General features: G+C 38.1%; 3 protein-coding genes across 5 annotated transcripts; all 3 read left to right on the forward strand.

Moving 5' to 3' along the window:
* Positions 1 to 988: 988 nt before the first annotated feature.
* On the forward strand, positions 989 to 3412 carry LOC137749366 (uncharacterized). The gene is made up of 2 exons (XM_068489464.1): positions 989 to 1546; positions 3164 to 3412. The coding sequence occupies exon 1, from the start codon at positions 1067 to 1069 to the stop codon at positions 1541 to 1543; it is 477 nt and encodes a 158-aa protein (XP_068345565.1). The 5' UTR covers positions 989 to 1066; the 3' UTR covers positions 1544 to 1546; positions 3164 to 3412.
* A 1989-nt stretch (positions 3413 to 5401) lies between these two features.
* On the forward strand, positions 5402 to 10129 carry LOC137738379 (VIN3-like protein 1). 3 transcript variants are annotated; one of them, XM_068478026.1, is made up of 5 exons: positions 5402 to 5535; positions 6615 to 6689; positions 7122 to 7755; positions 8083 to 8393; positions 8501 to 10129. In XM_068478026.1, exons 3-5 carry the CDS (start codon positions 7304 to 7306, stop codon positions 9691 to 9693), a joined length of 1956 nt encoding a protein of 651 aa, XP_068334127.1. In that variant the 5' UTR covers positions 5402 to 5535; positions 6615 to 6689; positions 7122 to 7303; the 3' UTR covers positions 9694 to 10129. The 3 variants fall into 3 exon arrangements, with proteins under 3 accessions (XP_068334127.1, XP_068334119.1, XP_068334121.1); XM_068478018.1 differs by lacking the exon at positions 6615 to 6689 and adding an exon at positions 5993 to 6181 and having other exon boundaries at positions 5406 to 5535; XM_068478020.1 differs by lacking the exon at positions 6615 to 6689 and having other exon boundaries at positions 5414 to 5535.
* Positions 10130 to 10982: 853 nt separating this feature from the next.
* LOC137737775 (fe-S cluster assembly factor HCF101, chloroplastic-like) lies at positions 10983 to 15987 on the forward strand. The gene is made up of 16 exons (XM_068477331.1): positions 10983 to 11138; positions 11277 to 11423; positions 11886 to 12034; positions 12124 to 12174; positions 12421 to 12576; positions 12991 to 13134; positions 13215 to 13357; positions 13448 to 13517; positions 13649 to 13744; positions 13891 to 13980; positions 14110 to 14163; positions 14243 to 14366; positions 14521 to 14645; positions 15067 to 15189; positions 15563 to 15631; positions 15720 to 15987. Exons 1-16 carry the CDS (start codon positions 11069 to 11071, stop codon positions 15723 to 15725), a joined length of 1617 nt encoding a protein of 538 aa, XP_068333432.1. The 5' UTR covers positions 10983 to 11068; the 3' UTR covers positions 15726 to 15987.
* The last annotated feature ends 2017 nt before the right edge of the window (positions 15988 to 18004 follow it).

Raw genomic sequence — 18004 nt, forward strand, 5'->3', positions numbered from 1 at the left:
CCACATGAAAAATAGAATTCAATTCTTGAAATTGGAGGAATTGGACTCCCTCCATGGGTGAGGTATTTGGATTCTAGGATGGTGAAGGAATCGGGAATGCATTTCTTCTTTCCTATTATGCACTCTTATCAAGAGGCTTCGCAGATGCTTTGACAAACGCTTTGACACCGTTGACACAGCCGGCTCATCCTCGTGTGACGTTGGTTTGACAATCGGGACCTCGAAGTTCGAGGCCAAATTGCTCGTGTTGTTGGCGATGTTGATGCTCGTCTGATCCTTGGCTCCAATTGCTTTCCGGAATATTTTCTGCAGGGTAGGAACTGGGAAGATGAATTTGGCTAGGTTCTTAAAATAGTATTTTCTTTTGCGGGATGGGAACTGGGAAGATGATTTGGGAGAGTGGTGTTGGAGGATTGGGGTATGGCGGTGCTGAGGAAGTGAAGTGAATGAGGGCATTTTAAAATAACTAATGAAAATGTGATTAAAAATAAATATAGATGAAATAAAAATAAATATAAAGAACTAAAGGGCATTTTAGTAATGAAAATGTGATTAAAAATAACTAATGAAAATGTGATTAAAAATATTTGATTTGAGACAAGGACATTTTAGTAATCATACTAGTTTATATTCAGATTCTGCTGAATTAGTAAACAGCTTTATAGAATTGTATTATGATTCCGGACAGTTTTTGTAGAATCTGATTCTGATTCCACCTCATTTCAATTCCTCCTCAATTTGATTACGGATTAGTAAACGCGCTATAAAGGACTATGTAACTATCGTTTAGGTTAACGGGTTGAAATGGATTACTTACAGATAGACATGTTAAGAATCTGTTAACAAGTGATCTGATTAGTTAATATTTTAACTCAAAATTTATTATCATTGTACATTTCATGTCAAGTCGTTAAAAATTGCAAAGTCTCGGTATCATCGCCAACAGATTAATAGAGAGCGAATATTCGCAGCTCTTTCTTCTCACTTCTGAAAAATATCTACAAAATTATTAACCTAAAAACCAGAAAGAAAAAAAAAAGAAAAAGGAAAAAATTGAAAAACCGCAATGGCGAAATCTCTCTTCGTCTGCTTCTCTCTCCTCCTCCTCCTCCCCCTCACCTCCCAAACCACTGACCCGAACACCCCGAACCGGAACTCAATTTCAAGCCCATCGCCGGCTCACACCGAGCTCACCAACTATGGCTTCCCAATCGGTCTCCTCCCCACCGCCGTCAAGAACTACACCATCAACCGCACCACCGGCGACTTCATCGTTGACCTCGGCGGCGCGTGCAAGGTAACCCTCCCACCCGACAATTACCTGGCTACCTACTCGAAGAAAATCACTGGAAAGATCGTCGAGGGAAAAATCGCCGAGATCAACGGCATCAGCGTCCGGGCCTTCTTCCAGTGGTGGTCGATCACCGGAATCCGGTCCAGCGGCGACAACTTGGTGTTCGAGGTCGGCATGGTCTCCGCCAAGTACCCCTCTAAGAACTTCGACGAGAGCCCTGCTTGCGAGGGCCGGCATTCCTCTTCTTAGCAGGTTTTAATTTAAATTAATTCAATTTTCTTTCAGATTTATAACTGGTTAATTTGGGAGCTAGGGTTTTGAATTTGTGATTTGTATATGCATGGATTGCGATTAGGGTATGTAGCTATCAGGTGGAATGCTTTTTGAATTTGTGGTTGTTGAATTGAAAGCGATTTGTTCAGATTTTGATGACTTGCCCATGAATTTTGAGTTCTGCTTTAATCTCTTTAAACTAAAGGAATCGAATTTATGCTAATATTTACGGACCCATAGTGAATGTGATATTTTCTTTAGCTTGAATAGTTGCCGAACCAATCCCGAAACTGGATTGTTTCTAAGAATTCTGAAAGGGGAATACTTGTTAAATGCATCTCTTTCATGACAACGTGTTGGCGTCTTTAACCACTGAATCTTTTAAGAATGTCCCAACATTTTGCATTGAAGTGACCCAAAATTCTCAAATTCTAAAGCTAATTCGCAACATTGCTCGATTGTTAATAGTTTTAAGTTGTAGTGTACCATAAGATTAATCTGAGGGCTCATATGAAAAAGGACCCCACACGTCCTCAAAATGAGGACCTTAGGAGAGCAGTTCTGAATATGAGCTGGGCCGTTATTTAGTTTTGGTGGTTTGGAATTGTAAAAGAATCAAATCATTTGTTATCAGTCTTGTATCTGAATACTGAAATTTATGCCAATTATGCATGGGAGATAATTCCATTTGTGGGATTTTTAGAATTCGAGCACTATATTGTATGAGTTTCTTAGTGTGCCGTTGAAATAATTTGATATCAAGTCGTTAGCCCTCAGTATTTGTCATTTGGGTTTATCTGGCCATTACTTTTTGGTATTTTTGGAAAATGCCATGGGATGGCATATATGGTAAATGGAAATATACGTTGGTTTAAGCCTTATGGACCTTACAGTCAAGGATGCTTGTGGATTTCATTTCCAACAACGACAATGAATGTAGAAAAATATGTGGCTGCATACTAGATTACTGGGAATCAGATTACCTTTTAATGAAAATACATTAGCAACAACAATGGCTCACAAGATATATCATTTTCGTTATGCAAACATGAATGCCAAGGTTGTTACTTGTTGGTGCTCTGGTTGGTTACACTTTCAGTGCCGACCAAGTCCTTTATACAAAACCTTTGAAGGGTTGTGTGCACATTGTCATAGCTGTAGGCCCAAGATTCTTGTTGGTATGGAGCTGATTGCGAACTGCGAATTTGCATCTAGGCATGCTAGACTAATTGTTATTGGAGAACATTTGAACTTTAGAATCTTGGCTTTGTTTGGTTTGGCCTCGTGAATGCAAGTCCATGTCCGGCTAAGATGCTAATTCTTGAAGACCTTTTGATTGGTGCAATATGGAATACATGCATCAGATCTGTTTAGTTTGCTTTTCCTGAAAGCCATCTTTGTGATGACAGAGATTTTAGGTATCCTTTTGATTCTTTGCTTTTTACCTATTGAGCAGTTAATCACCAATATCTTGGATCAAATCTTTAGAGTAGTTGACCTCAGAAATTTGCAAATACCGCACTTTTAACAGTTTCACATTTGTTGTTAGTAAATTGATGTCAAACTTTCTTTTTGTTCGTTATTCCCACTTTGCAGGGTCTCTAGTTGCGATGCCTCTCATATGCGACGACGCCCGGTTGCCGACTCGAAGACCGATGCTACTTAAGCAAATCAAATTAGGTATTAAGACATTTGCTTGATCCGAACAATGAAAGGGGCAATAAGTGATCCTTCTGTCTTGTATGTATACAAGTATTATATGCCACGGCCTGCAGTGTTGTTACTTTCTTTCCGTTTGATTAAGAATTGTAAGATGGTTAGAAATATTAATACATTTACCTTTAATATTGGTTTGACTGTCTAATTATTTGTTTATTGCCTTATGGCTTTGAGGAATAAGCATGATTAGTATTTTAATAAGATTCTTAGTGCTTGCACATAATCTAATCATCCACCTTGAAAATGATTTAACTGCTGTGATTGCACTTGGGGGGTCACAAGTAAGAATATTTTCATGTCATTCCAACGATGGAGACTTAAGTGTACTGAATACACATTGGTATCGTGACATCTGACTACTGCAATGTCACATGGGGAGAAACTTGCAAAGCATTGTAACCTTCTCTTGAACCTTCTAATTTTACCTTCTCGGCTTCTCTTACTCATCCTGTAATGTTGTTTGATAATTTGAACTTTTTACTTTAAGGATAACGCTTTAAAGATTAATTATGTGAAAAAATCAATCAAATTAGAAGTCACCTTAAGTTGTTAAAATTTTCCTGTTTTTAAGTAAGAAACATGATTTTTAAATGGTCATTTTGTATGATTGACCAAGAACGCTAGAGTTGCGATTTACTTGTTACATGTAAAGTGAGTTGGGGAAAATTACAAGTAACTTTATCAAAGTTTTGGTGGGTGAAATCCTTAAATAGCTGTCTGCTTTGGGTGAGGTTTAATATGCGTAAATGCCATCCATACTCTTCACTTAAAGGCAATCGTCCTTGTTTTCTGAGAATGCCTGTGATTACTTGCGTTATGTATGCTCTCAAATCACTTTGCAGCTGTTCCCAGCAGCACAAGCAAAGCATCTAATTGTTTTTGGAATCATCATTCTAAAGGCCGCAAGACATGACTTCTGGCCGGCCATTCAATTTTGGTCCTACTGCAAATAATTACGCTTGGTCATGGCATTGGTAGGTAGAATCGGCATGCGACCGGAAAAATTTACATTGTACTTTCTACAACGTTACAAGTTGGGTAAAATTAGGAATGTGACCCGTCCTTTATCGAACACTCTCACAAAATCATGAGAGCCTTTTGTATTTTTGTTTTATTTAACTCGCCACTTATTCTATCTGTGCGATGACTACTCTATACCAGTCTTATCGAAATTTATCTCGATCAAAATATTGTTTGAATTTCCATGTAACTGACGAATACAACACAACAATTTGTCATTGGGTACCTTTATTTGACAATTCAATGACCCTTTCCTTTTCTCCTCCCACAATTTTCTCAAAAACCAAACAATGGGTAGCAACAAAAAGTTCACTGTTTGGTCTTAAATTTCATAACTTGTAAAGATGGGTACGTACATGTTACACTATAACATGCCATGAACAATAACAAAAAAGGATAGACAAAGAAAGATGGAAGCATCTGATGGAATTCTGAGTCCATTTTCTTCCCCATTTTTGTACCCTCCCCATCTCACCCTGACAAAAAAAATATAAAGACTGTAATGTCCAACTACTCAAATCACCCACCAAATCTATCTACTCACGAGAAAGATTTGTATGACACTAGTATACTGTCACAAATTTACGATGACATTATGTACTAATCAAATAAAAATATATGTACGCTTTTATCTACATATCTGTATTTCGTCAACATAAATATCTCGTGGTTATATACTCGTGGTCTATCTTCGTACAAATTTCGAGTCGTCCTGTCCAAAATTACTAGCCCTAATCATCATGGAACAAATTACCAGAGTGTAAACTACTGAATGATATGGATTTTTTTTTTATTCGCTGAATGACATGGACGTAAATACAATATATATATATATATTTTTTCCAGCAATCTCTGATGACCAAAATAATAGAAAAGTAAATATGGATAATGCACTCTCACGCGCCTTTAAACCATATAATGCCGCACCGACCAATCACATCGCCTGGAAGTGCTCCTTGTACCTTTTCTGCGGGGCAGAGCCAACCCCTCTGCAGCGTTCCGGACGCGAATCCTCTGCGCGTGATTTTCCCCCTCAACGCCCCTTCTCCAAAACGTGAACAACTCGTACAAGCTGCTTTCCCTCACAAAACCAACTAACAACCGAGTCTCTCTCTCTCTCCTCGCTTTCTCTCTCTCTCTCTCTCTCTCTGATTCTCTGCTCCGCGAAGGCAAATTCTTCGGCCGGGAATCGCCAAAAACCCTAGGGTTCCGCTCCCATTCTCCGCCAGGTCCGTCTCTCAATCCGCCGTGGTTTCGTTTTTGTATTTTCCTTTGAATTTTTCTGATTTCTTACCTCTTTCCGAGCGCAGATCCATTTGTCTGCTTTCGTTTTCTGCGTTTTCTTGTTAGCCACTTTTCGTTTGCTTAAAAATTTCGAATCTTTATTATTTTATTGTCCATTTAAATCGAAGTATTCCCTTTTCTTTTTTTAAATAAAAAGCTTTGATTTAATTGCGGTAAATTCACACAATGTGCATGCCAAAGATTTATTTGGTTATCTTGTTATATAAATTCAATATATGCATTTTATATTTTATAATTTTGTATAAATATTACAATTTGTATGAATAAGTATATTTTGTATTTGCATGGGTGGTAGCTAGCTTGTTTGCAAAGCACATTTAGTTCTCTTTCAGCAGTTAATTATTATTTTTTTTAATTTTTTTTAATTTTTGTTCCTTCTAGTTTTAGCTGCAAGCGTTGTGTGGTGCGGTTTTCGGGTTGTTTCAATCGACTAGCTACATTATGGAAACTGAAGAACTAGTAGCCCCCTTCAATTGTTCTGTCCATGTTTTTATACCAATTAGTCGTTGCAGGGAGGTCGGGTATAACTATTGCGTAATATGGAATTAGAAGATAAATTTGTTAGTAAAGGTACGATCTTTGTCTTTCGCGTGCATTCCTTTCGTAAAGTCTGAAGTTTTTATCCATGGTGATTTCGCGACGAATGTTTGGTAGTATTGGTTACATAACTTTAGTAGAAAATAGAAGAGGGAGAAGTTTCATGGAAGAGTTACTGGGATCCTGTCCGTTGTAGCCTAGTGATATGTTGGATATAGCAAACGGTATTGAACACTGTCTTCGGTACTTGATGTGTGACTTTCTATTGCCAGACACTTGGGTTGTTTTGAAGTTATTTTGTTTCGTCTTTCTTTCTTGTGTAAGCACCTGTTGAATTGCATCTTGAAGTATTGAACTTTTTCTATTCAAAAATAAAGTTTTTGCAGATGTAGATGTAGTGATGTACATCTGATACCCTATAAAACCTACCAGCTGAATTTTTTATTTCTTGCTTGTGGGTCCCCAGGGAAGGACAGATTTCTTGGACAAATGCTAGAGCTATTGTTGTGAAGTGGGACTAGATGTTCATTTCCTACAATATGTGAGATGATATTTTGACTTACATTGTCGTCGATGGAGGGATTGTTAATAGGTTGTTGAGTTGAGAGATTAGGATGGTGCGCTAAGGAATGAGGTCAGAGAGGAGATGTTGTGTTTTGGATATTGTTGGCTATATAAACAGAAATAAGCACAAACCGACTGAGATGTTGGAATGTACAGAATCTAATTACTACAAAAAGGATTATTTTGTAAATGAATTTTTTTATGCGCTGAAGGGAAATCAGAAGGATAAAACAGAATTTCACCACTTGATCTTGAGAGCTTTTTCTATCGCTTGTGCATTCTATCACAGTTTTTCCTTTTTCTCTTATCCCTCTCTTATTATTTAGTTGTAGACATGAAGTTTGTTGTTGCTTTGATATATGTGCCTAAATTTCATTTTATTTTCGTCATTTTATTTTCCACAATCCAGTTTCTGGTGTTCAAAGCCTCTCTTCCAGCGTGCAAAGCACTCCCGAGAAGAATGGGCATTCAGATGATGCTTCACGAAGTCCAGAGCTTCTTCAAGAGTTTCTGAAATCAGGTCCCAAGAAGGAACTCCTTCGAACTTGCTTTGAAAAGGACAAGAAAAACTTGAATTCATCAAAAAATAAAATGACTGAACCTTTGAAGACTACTAACAAGACGAGTAAGAAGCAGGATGCAAAGAAAGCTTCTTCTAGTCCAAATATTCTTCCTAAAAAGCAAGGCAGAAAGGGGGAAAATCCTATGCGACTCTCACCAGCTTCTGATCAGTCTCCAGAATTTGGATCTTCAAGCTCATGGATCTGTAAAAACTCTGCTTGTAGAGCTGTTCTATCCATAGATGACGCATTTTGCAGGAGGTGCTCTTGCTGTATCTGTCATTTGTTTGATGACAACAAGGACCCTAGCCTTTGGTTAGTGTGCACATCTGAATCTGGTGGCGGAGATTCCTGTGGGTTGTCTTGTCACATCGAGTGCGCCCTTCAACGTGCAAAGGTGGGAGTTGTTGATCTCGGGCAATTGATGCAGCTAGATGGTAGTTATTGTTGCGCTTCCTGTGGTAAAGTTTCGGGGATACTGGGGTAAGTAATTGTCTTGCTTATTTGAAAACTCCAAATTTATGTTTTTGAGTTTGAGAGTCCCTAAACAAGAAACATTTTGGTATCCCATTTAATAATCTTTTTTCAGGTTTGTTCCTTACGTTTGCTATTCTGTACAAATGATCTTTGCCAAGCACTTTGGGCGAAAGAAATAAAAGAAAAATCCTGACACCACCCCGCACCAAACCACCACCACCAACAATCTAAATCAATAAAAAATTTAGGGAGGAGTTATTGCATGTGTAATTTGCCTAATAGGTTTCTAGCTTCGAGCTGATGTTACTGCTGTCGTTTGATTAATGCTAGCAGAAATTGGAAGAAGCAGCTCATTGTGGCAAAGGATGCTCGCCGTGTTGATGTACTTTGTTATAGGATATACTTGAGTTACAGACTCTTGCATGGGACTTCAAAATTTAATGAACTACATGAAATTGTGAAAGAAGCAAAGTCTAAGCTAGAGACAGAAGTTGGCCCAGTGAATGGCGTTTCTGCAAAGATGGCACGAGGAATAGTCAGCAGACTATCAATTGCTGGTGACGTGCTGAAACTCTGCTCCCTTGCAATTCAGAAAGCAGATGAATGGCTGGCCAATGTTTCTAATGCGGATCAAAATTCCCGAGGTAGGAAACTGTACCACTTGGTCCTCCTCTTTTCGCCTTTTACAGGCCATTGTTTATGCATGGAAAACTGCAACGATTACTTATTTTTTTCTGTCCCTCATTTGCAGAGGGTTCACTTCCTGCAGCATGCAAGTTTATTTTTCAAGAAGTGGCATCATCCTCTGTTGTGATTATATTGATTGAATTGTCTAATGCATCGTCTGACGACATTAAGGGCTACAAGCTCTGGTATTACAAGAGTCGAGAAGAATCACACACAAAAGAGCCTAGTTGTATCTTTCCAAGATCTCAGAGAAGGATTTTGATATCCAATCTGCAGCCTTGCACAGAGTATACGTTTAGGATAATATCTTATACGGAGGCTGGTGACTTGGGTCACTCTGAGGCAAAGTGTTTCACCAAGAGTGTTGAGATAATTCACAGTAGCTCCCTTTCACCAGTTTCCAGGAATCATAAGAAAGAGAATCAGATCATCGAAGCAGATTCTAGTGCCAAGAGAGAGTCTGAAACTACAACAGCAGTTGGTCCTTCTTCTGAGTTTAAAGTTCGAGATCTTGGAAAGGTACTTCGTCTGGCTTGGGCTCAAGAACAAGGCAACTCTGAGGGGTTTTGTAGTGCTGATAAAGAAACGTGCTGTGGAGTAAGCAGCACAATAAAAACTGAAACTCCACAAGAACCATTGCCTTCAGTTTCACACAGGCTTGACTTAAATGTTGCTTCAATGCCTGATCTGAATGAAGAGCTAACCCCGCCATTTGAGTCCTCCAGAGATGAAGACAATGGATACACTTTGCAGCATGCTGTTGAAGCAGATGATGATGCTGCCTCTCATGACCTAGTGAAGAATGGTTTAGCAAGATCACATGGTAGTGGTGATTCGCAGACCTGGACTCTCGGGCCTCATGGAGATGTCCCAGCTGTTGATTCCCGGGCAGAAGTTGGCAGGAAGAGGGCAGCAAACACAAATGAAGAAATATATGATTGTGACAGCACGCTAATAAACGGGCCACCGGCGCATATTTCTAATGGTTCTTATTGCTTGGACGAGAACTTTGAGTACTGTGTGAAAATAATCCGGTGGTTGGAATGTGAGGGTCACATTACACAGGAATTCAGGTTGAAATTGCTAACATGGTTTAGTTTGAGATCGACTGAGCAGGAGCGTAGGGTGGTCAATACCTTTATTCATACTATGATCGAGGATCCAAGTAGCTTGGCAGGACAGTTAGTTGACTCATTTTCAGATATCGTGTCCAACAAGAGGCCACGAAATGGATTCTGTAGTAAGCTGTGGCATTAAATAAAGGCGGGCGGAGGCAAGGCCAGGCATTCTGATTAGAAGTTCTATCCGCTTCATATTGAATTACTCTTTCTCCTAAGATAAGTAGCCTCTGATTAATTTTGCCAGTCTTTGTACAGGCATTTTTTCCTTAGTCATTGTCACAAGTGATTTAATTCGTACCGCGGACAAGATTTGTCCGGCTAAAAGATTTCGGTCATTCATCTGGAAGAGACTGATTTTTCTTGGGAAGGAGATGCTCAGATGCAAGGTTTCTGGCTGTAGGTCGCATTTCATTCCCCAAGTTATCGTAGTTACATTTGAAGCTGTAGAATTAATCATTGAAGATATAGTTATAAGCACTGCTGTCATTGTCTTCATAAAACTCACAGAAGGGTACATGAATTTAGCTTTATTTTCCTTCTCACTGCTAATTTCTTACATTTTCATTCTTTTATTCTATCTTCACCTTTTTATTCCATGGTCTGGTATTCGGAAAATTAATGTCGTTGGTGATTCTTGCCTTGTAAGTAAGGTAAGATGGAAAGAAATGTGTACCAATGGAAATGTTTTTGCTTTTATTATTATTTTTTTCTTTAAGAAATTGATGCTTTAATTTTTAAAACAAAATTTAAATTTAGATCGGCGGAGTATGAAAATCATTTAGCTAAGAAGATAAATTGAGGGTAAAAGACTTGTAACTCAGTTGGTTAAGACTTAAAGCGTACAAGAGCATATACCTCTATAAGGAAATATGCTTTATTTTCAATTGTATACGATCATATGTGAAATGTTTCTCTCATCTTGTGTAAACAATGTGTGAGACTAGTTATAGACGATCATGAGTCTATATTTCTCACCACGTGAAAAATCTCACTTGCTCCATGGTTTTTTCAACTTTCTCTCCTCAAATATCACTTGTATAGGAGAAAATAAGGGACTTGGTAGAGAATTATGGATAATCAGAAGTTAAATTGACAGTTAACTTGGAACGACATGTCGTCTATAGTTCTAAGAACCAGATTGGTGCCAAGTCAGCAAAAGAGGCAAACGTGTCCTTATGGGTAACAAGATTAGATATTGAATAATATTACAAGATTGTATTTACAGACAAACACACAGATGACTCAAATTTTGGAAACATGAGGTTCACTTACTTTTTTTTTTAATTTTTAAATTTTTAAATTTTTTTTATCCCCACCCACCCCACCCACACCAGGCCTCGAACCTGGGACCTAATCTACCCCAACCTCTTACCCACACCCTGATCACCGGGCTATTCCTATTGGCTTGAAACATGAGGTTCACACTTCACGCAGCCCACTCATCATCACTTCCTCTTTCTCTCTCATCATCTCCACGCATTTCTTAGTCTCTTTCTCTCCCTAACATAAACATGCAACTTCTTCATGTTCCTTCTTCGCTGTATCTCTCATTCCAAAACGTAAAATCACATGAAGATGCCGGTGAGTTGAAGACATCGATATGGAACTTGTGTGCGGGCGGACACACCGACTTGACTAACTAGCTTAACTCACATTTGCGACGCTCGTTTTGATTGAGTTGAAGCACTTACCATGCTATGGTTTGGTGATTTGTTGCAGGATTACTATCTTCATATGAGAAGCCTCTTCAGTCTTCAACGGCTGTATTTTGTTCGCTTCAGCAACAAAGACCTGAAAGGTCCAAATGGGTTTCGCGCAGAGGCTCTGTATTGAGCTCCTTCACTACTAAAGCTGCTTCATTGGAAGGTAAAAGCACTCTCTCTCTCTCTCTCTACCTTCTTTTTCAGCAACCCAGCAAGCAGCTTAAATTATAAGTGCTTATTCTAGACTAAACCCATTTTCCTAGATTGCACAACTCACTTTATTAGTGTGGAAATGGCATGTGCTAGTATTCATTTTGGGGCCGTTGGGCGTTGCTAACTAGTTTTATTGTGGAATCTCAACTTCGAGATTTAGTGAAAGGTAGAAAATTTAAGAAAAACATAGTGGAATTTATCTTTTGAAATATTTAGCAGTTGAATTAGTGGCCCAAGTCCTGATAGCGTTCCTATCCAATTAGGAAAACTGCAATGAAGGTGACAACAACAATCCAAAGTTATTATTTTTCTATGATTATGAATAATGTTGGGAATTTTTTCAAAGAACATCTATATTCATCTGATGATATTGTTTTCTATCTATTTATGTTTTCCTATTCCTTTTGTTCAGATGTAGTTGGTGCCGATGAAATTTTAAAGGCGGAAGCTGAGAAAGATGTACTCAAAGCGTTGTCTCAGATCATTGATCCAGACTTTGGGACGGACATTGTCTCGTGTGGATTTGTGAAAGATCTGGACATCAATGACACTTCGGGAGAGGTCGTTTAGAGCTTGTATGGGAAAATTTTCAGTGACAGACGTATAGAGCTTAATGTCCTTACCAAAATGTATTGACCTTTTTGTCTCAGGTTTCATTTCGGTTAGAGCTCACTACACCGGCATGTCCAATAAAGGACATGGTAATTGAGCTAATCACCCTTTTTTTTATCATGAACTTGCATATGTTTGATATCGTAGATATGATTCATATTCCACTTGATATTCCCTACTAATGGAGTTATGTGATGTTTGGCATGGCGAGATGCAATTGCCATCAGTTTCATGATTTCGATCTTCTATGATCAATGGCAAAAATAAATTTTTTATGCTTTTTATAATAGCATTTTAGGACCTAGCAAACATAACAAGCTTCCTTTGCGTTACAGTTTGAACAACAGGCAAATGAGGTGGTGAATGCACTTCCTTGGGTTAAGAGTGTCAGTGTGACTATGTCAGCACAGCCAGCGAAACCAATTTATGCTGGGCAACTTCCGGCAGGGTTACAGACGATTTCAAATGTTATAGCAGTTTCTAGTTGTAAGGTAGAATCCGTACTTTGTTTTCGGTTCTTTTCTGTTGTATGTGACTTGCGCTCTACATGGTTCAGTTCAATCCTTAGGGTTTGATTATTGTTTGTAAGATTTTAAATTCAGGGAGCCATATCTTTTAGCTTGAATTTCCGTCTCTTCTAGTTAGGAGAATTGCTCTTTCTGACTGAACGAGTAATAACCATGGAATCTCCATGAATATTGACTAGCGGCGTAAGGAAATACCTAAATTACCTTTGTCCTCACGCTTCACTTGCTAAGAATTTGTGATTCTCAGGTTTTTTTCTTCTTGAAAGGAAAAGCTAAGAAAAGTGTATATAAGCAATTTACATTTGTTGGAAAGTTTCCACCATCAGTGTACAGTGCTAATTCTGTACCGTTTTTCTGCTGTTTGTGAAATGTGTGCAGGGAGGTGTGGGAAAATCAACTGTAGCGGTAAACTTGGCATACACTTTGGCTGGCATGGGTGCTAGGGTTGGTATATTTGATGCTGATGTCTATGGTCCAAGTTTACCGACAATGGTCTCCCCTGAGAACCGAATACTAGTGATGGTAATATCAAAAAATTTAGCAGAATTTTTCTCGTAATTAGTAAGGTGCTGCAATTCTGACAGTTTCAAAACATCCTTTAGAACCCAGAGACGAAAACAATAATTCCTACAGAATACTTGGGAGTGAAATTGGTGTCTTTTGGATTTGCCGGGCAAGGGCGTGCTATAATGCGAGGCCCCATGGTTTCTGGTGTCATCAACCAACTTCTAACTACAACTGAGTGGTATGATATGCTTCTGTACACAAAACTCCGCCATTATTGTTAAGTATGGTTCTCATGTCGTCTTCTAATCCCGAATATTTCATTATGTAGGGGAGAGCTGGATTACCTTGTTATTGACATGCCTCCTGGAACTGGTGATATTCAGCTTACGTTGTGCCAGGTCCTGCTTTTTTGTCTCGGTTACTGTTGTTCTGTATTTAGTTTATGAAGTATGTCTATGTGGATGCTCTGCGCGAATATTTTTTACTTCAAGGTTTCTACGTTTTGATACAGACAAAGTTGGTTTTGCAGGTTGTTCCATTAACTGCAGCTGTTATCGTTACCACCCCTCAAAAGCTAGCCTTTATTGATGTTGCAAAAGGAGTTCGCATGTTTTCAAAGCTTAAGGTGTGTATTTCCACCACACAATCATCCGTTATTGCGAAGTACTTTTCAATACGATGTAACCAATAATTTGTTCTAACATTGTTCCAAAAGGATGAAGGTGTGATTATTTCTTTCTCAACGTTCTTACTTTCGTTTTCACCATTCAGGTGCCGTGTGTTGCTGTAGTCGAGAATATGAGCCATTTTGAAGCTGATGGGAAACGCTATTACCCATTTGGTAAAGGATCAGGCTCTCAGGCAAGCTCACTATTGAAGAATTCACTTTCTTTCTCGACATCTGGATAATCTTACTGCAGCAAATTTGTGCACTGCCAGTAAAATTTCATGTCCATTGTATTTGAAATACAATAGTTTGATCCGCTGCAGGTTGTACAGCAGTTTGGTATCCCGAATCTGTTTGATCTTCCCATTAGACCAACTGTAAGTCCTATGTCTTCCGTCGATGTATGATATGTCCTGCAGGAAGCTATTATAAATGTTGATAACATTTATCTGGCAGCTATCTGCTTCCGGAGATAGTGGAACGCCCGAAGTGGTAGCTGATCCTCTAGGTGAAGTTTCGAAGACATTTCAGGAGCTTGGGATATGTGTTGTGCAACAGTGTGCTAAGATTCGCCAACAAGGTACTATATTGAAATTTTTATAAAAGGTTATTCTAGTTTCAAAATTTTGAAATCAAAATGTTGTGGTGATGGTTTTGTGTTCCGCAAAAGTTTAGAGGCTTGCAATTTACTTGCTGTTCGAACATATGTTGAGTTCGTTATTTTTCTTTTACAGTGTCAACTGCTGTGATGTACGATAAATCTATCAAGGCAATAAGAGTGAAGGTACCGGATTCAGATGAAGAATTTCTTCTCCATCCTGCGACTGTGAGGCGGAATGACCGCTCTGCACAAAGTGTGGTACGTGGGGTTTATTTTCGAAGCATCTTTGTTGCCAAAGTATTGCTGCTACATAATATGCAGATTATGTGCATATATGACATTTCACCCATCAGTATCACTCTTCCATCTTTCCACATCAGTAATAACTACGTTCTAAAACACGGGGAAGTAATAATCCAGCTATCAAATTCTCACATAAATTTCGTAGATCCAATGGATTAATCAGATTGACATAGACTATGAAGAGTTTAATTGATGGGGTAAGATAGTAGAAGTTACTAGACTCTTTGTAGGACCTTTAGAAGAAAAGAAAGGGTTCAACAAATCTTCCCCTTGTGTTGAGTTTTGATTATTGATGTCATAATTTCCAAATAATCTACATGCCTGACTTAATATTTCGCCCTTCGAATTTTGAGTTGTTAATTTTGTACAAAATCAGGATGAGTGGACGGGGGAGCAAAAGTTGCAGTTTGCTGATGTTCCGGAAGACATAGAACCTGAAGAGATTCGGCCTATGGGGAATTATGCCGTTTCAATAACGTGGCCAGACGGATTTAGTCAGGTAAAAAAGATCGTATTGTGAATGATTTTATTGCTGCCTTACTTTGCAAAGTTTTTGACAGGGACCGGCATGATGCAAAAGATAAGTGTCAACCTCATGAGAATCATGACAACCTAACTCCTTTTGACTGAAATGCAAAAGCATGCCAAATCGCTACCAGTAATGTGAATTGAAATGGCGAAAATGTTACGAAAATAGGATTTATCCAACGATTAAACATCAAAAATCATTAACTGGCGCCGTAGCAGTAAAATAACGAATTGAATGCATACATAGTAGTTACATCCATAATTGCACCTCACAAGATATGATCATTGTTCTTCTATTGCAATTTGTTATGATCGATGTATGAATTTTCTATGTTACGGCACAGATTGCACCCTACGATCAGTTGCAGACAATCGAGCGGCTAGTTGATGTTCCTCGGCTAGTTCCGTCCCAGGCAAGTTACCATTCTTACCATAATTTTTCACTGCATCAGCCTTAAATGGTAATAATATTAATGCTGTTTTTTCCCTTCCCTAATACAGGTTTGATTGCTTCAAGTGAATATTAATGGATTATACGGTTTCACGGATCCTTTACACAGTTACTAGTTTTTACTGTAAAATTAGGCTGGAGTTGTGAAGTTCCTGGATTCAGGGCATATACGTATGCGACCATTCCAATAGTAATATTCACTTTCTCATCCGTTAAATTCCCTTGACTCTTGAGTGCACGTCCGGTCCGCCATGCATGTATGTCATACATTGTTGAACATGAGAATGTTCTATAGATGATTCTTAGCAAATTGTATCATTCATTATCCCGATCGTTCAGACTGCATTTTCATATCTAGCTTTCCAACCATATAATTTTTCAACATATATATGACTTGCAGCTGCAAAAATCTGTGTTTTTTTTTATCCTTTTTTCATCTGCTACAAGAAAACTGGGACAGCCCAAAGCCATTCACAAACCAAATGGACGCGCCTATACCCCGTTACATGAAACAAACGTCTCACTTCCAAGCTCATGTGCCACTAACGTGATATATTGAATTTTTCGCATGTTCCCTGTTACGTGAAACAAGCGTCTCACATATAAGCTCACGTGCCACTCACTTGATAAATAGAAAATAAGGATTTTGAAACTCCCATGAGTAGCGCGTGAGCTTATACGTGACACACCTGTTTCACATCTCACCTACACATGAGATGTCACGATAGCAGTATTCCAAGCGAATCATGCCCTGCCATGTGTTTTAACTCTTCTACAAGACAACGCAATGATGAAATATCGTCATGTAACAATACTGCATGATGAAATATCGTCATTTGTGGCATCTTCTACCAGCCGCAAAGTTAATGCAAAGCAAAGGGCAACTGAGCAGACATCATAACAGTGAGAACTCAATTCAAAAACAATAAGCAGCCGTGAAACAATTCTCAAAAGGTCTGCTGGTTATTGCATATTAGGAGCCGTCCAATTAATGAGCATATCTGCACAGAAAAGATATTGTCCCAGGAAGTGTTTTAATTTCACAAGGAACTATAACACTGCATTTGGATGAGCAAATTTAAGATTATTAAGGAATTCTAAAATAATAGAATTTGAAATGATAATTTTATTTTCTAGAATTCATGAATTTTATTGTTTGGTTAAGTTAAAAGAATGAAATCTAAATACGAAATTTAATGTGTGTACAAAGTTACTAAAATATAAATGAGAGATATTTGTTAAGAAATGTACTAGTAATAATGGTGGAGACAACGGTGATGATGGTGGGTGGTGGTGGCGACGGTGATAACGATAGATAGTAACGACAGTAGCGACAAGAGAAACAGCGATACGTGATGGTGGCGGCAGCCGTGATAGTGATACGATAGGTGGTGGTGGTCGTGTAAATGTCTTTGCTCAACTTTTTTATATTGGGACCTAATTGCCTCCAGTCTCCCACTTAGCTTTTAATTTTCACACTAACTTTTTGTCATTTTATAACAGTCAATTTTCTTCCCTTGAATGTGCTTTGGGTTTAATGGCAACTGCAATAAAAAGGAGTCCGCTCTTGCAGGATGTAAACCATTGCTTAAACTTAATCATGTATACCTTTTGAAACTTTTTTCATGACAAGTTGTATCTTAAGAGCATCCCCAGTGAGGCTTTATTAAAGAATCTTTGGGGCTTTATTAAAAAATCTAGTCCCATTTTAGAGCTCTGATGAATTTTTGGAACTTTATTAAAGAATATCTTCCAATGGGGGCTATATCTTTCGGGTTCTATATGGAGCTATATATATTTATTTATGTAGTAATTTGATTAAGCGATGATTTTTTTTGTGTGTTAGCTTTTCATAAGTTGATTTTTGAACGTGCTATCTTAAATTTTTTTTATGAACCCTTCAACCTAAAAAGTTCAAATTGTGACAAAGTTAGATTTCATCACTTATGAATCGGTCGTTGTATTAGATTCCCTTATCTCAATCTCATCCGTTAAAAGAACCAAATCTCCACTTCGCCCTCTAAAATAATTTGATTTTCACGTATAACACAACAATTTACCTAGCACCAATTGGTAATTTAGTATCCTACAATTTTGGAAAAAAAATATTTGAAAATTTCACCCATCAATGCCTATGAACGTTAAATCAATTTGAAATTTTCATTCTTATGGAATTTAAAACAATCATTAATTAGCGAAATTGTAAGAAAAATAAGTAAGAAAAAATAATTAAAAATAATAATAAAAGAAGATTATAAGTGTATTCACAAGTGGATGGAGAGTGATAGAATTTTGCTTGCATGAGTTGCTACTTTTTTTGTAGAACCCACTGTTT

The sequence above is a fragment of the Pyrus communis genome, chromosome 1, assembly GCF_963583255.1.
Source record: "Pyrus communis chromosome 1, drPyrComm1.1, whole genome shotgun sequence".
NCBI lineage: Eukaryota > Viridiplantae > Streptophyta > Magnoliopsida > Rosales > Rosaceae > Pyrus > Pyrus communis.

Coding starts and splice junctions, on each gene's coding strand:
- LOC137737775 (XM_068477331.1), top strand. CDS start 11,069: ATGCAACTTCTTCATGTTCCTTCTTCGCTGTATCTCTCATTCCAAAAC. Junction 12,577..12,990: donor TAGCAGTTTCTAGTTGTAAG/GTAGAATCCGTA, acceptor AAATGTGTGCAG/GGAGGTGTGGGAAAATCAAC. Junction 14,646..15,066: donor ACCGCTCTGCACAAAGTGTG/GTACGTGGGGTT, acceptor GTACAAAATCAG/GATGAGTGGACGGGGGAGCA.
- LOC137738379 (XM_068478018.1), top strand. CDS start 6,151: ATGGAATTAGAAGATAAATTTGTTAGTAAAG. Junction 6,182..7,121: donor AGATAAATTTGTTAGTAAAG/GTACGATCTTTG, acceptor TCCACAATCCAG/TTTCTGGTGTTCAAAGCCTC. Junction 8,394..8,500: donor TGCGGATCAAAATTCCCGAG/GTAGGAAACTGT, acceptor CCTCATTTGCAG/AGGGTTCACTTCCTGCAGCA.
- LOC137749366 (XM_068489464.1), top strand. CDS start 1,067: ATGGCGAAATCTCTCTTCGTCTGCTTCTCTCTCCTCCTCCTCCTCCCC.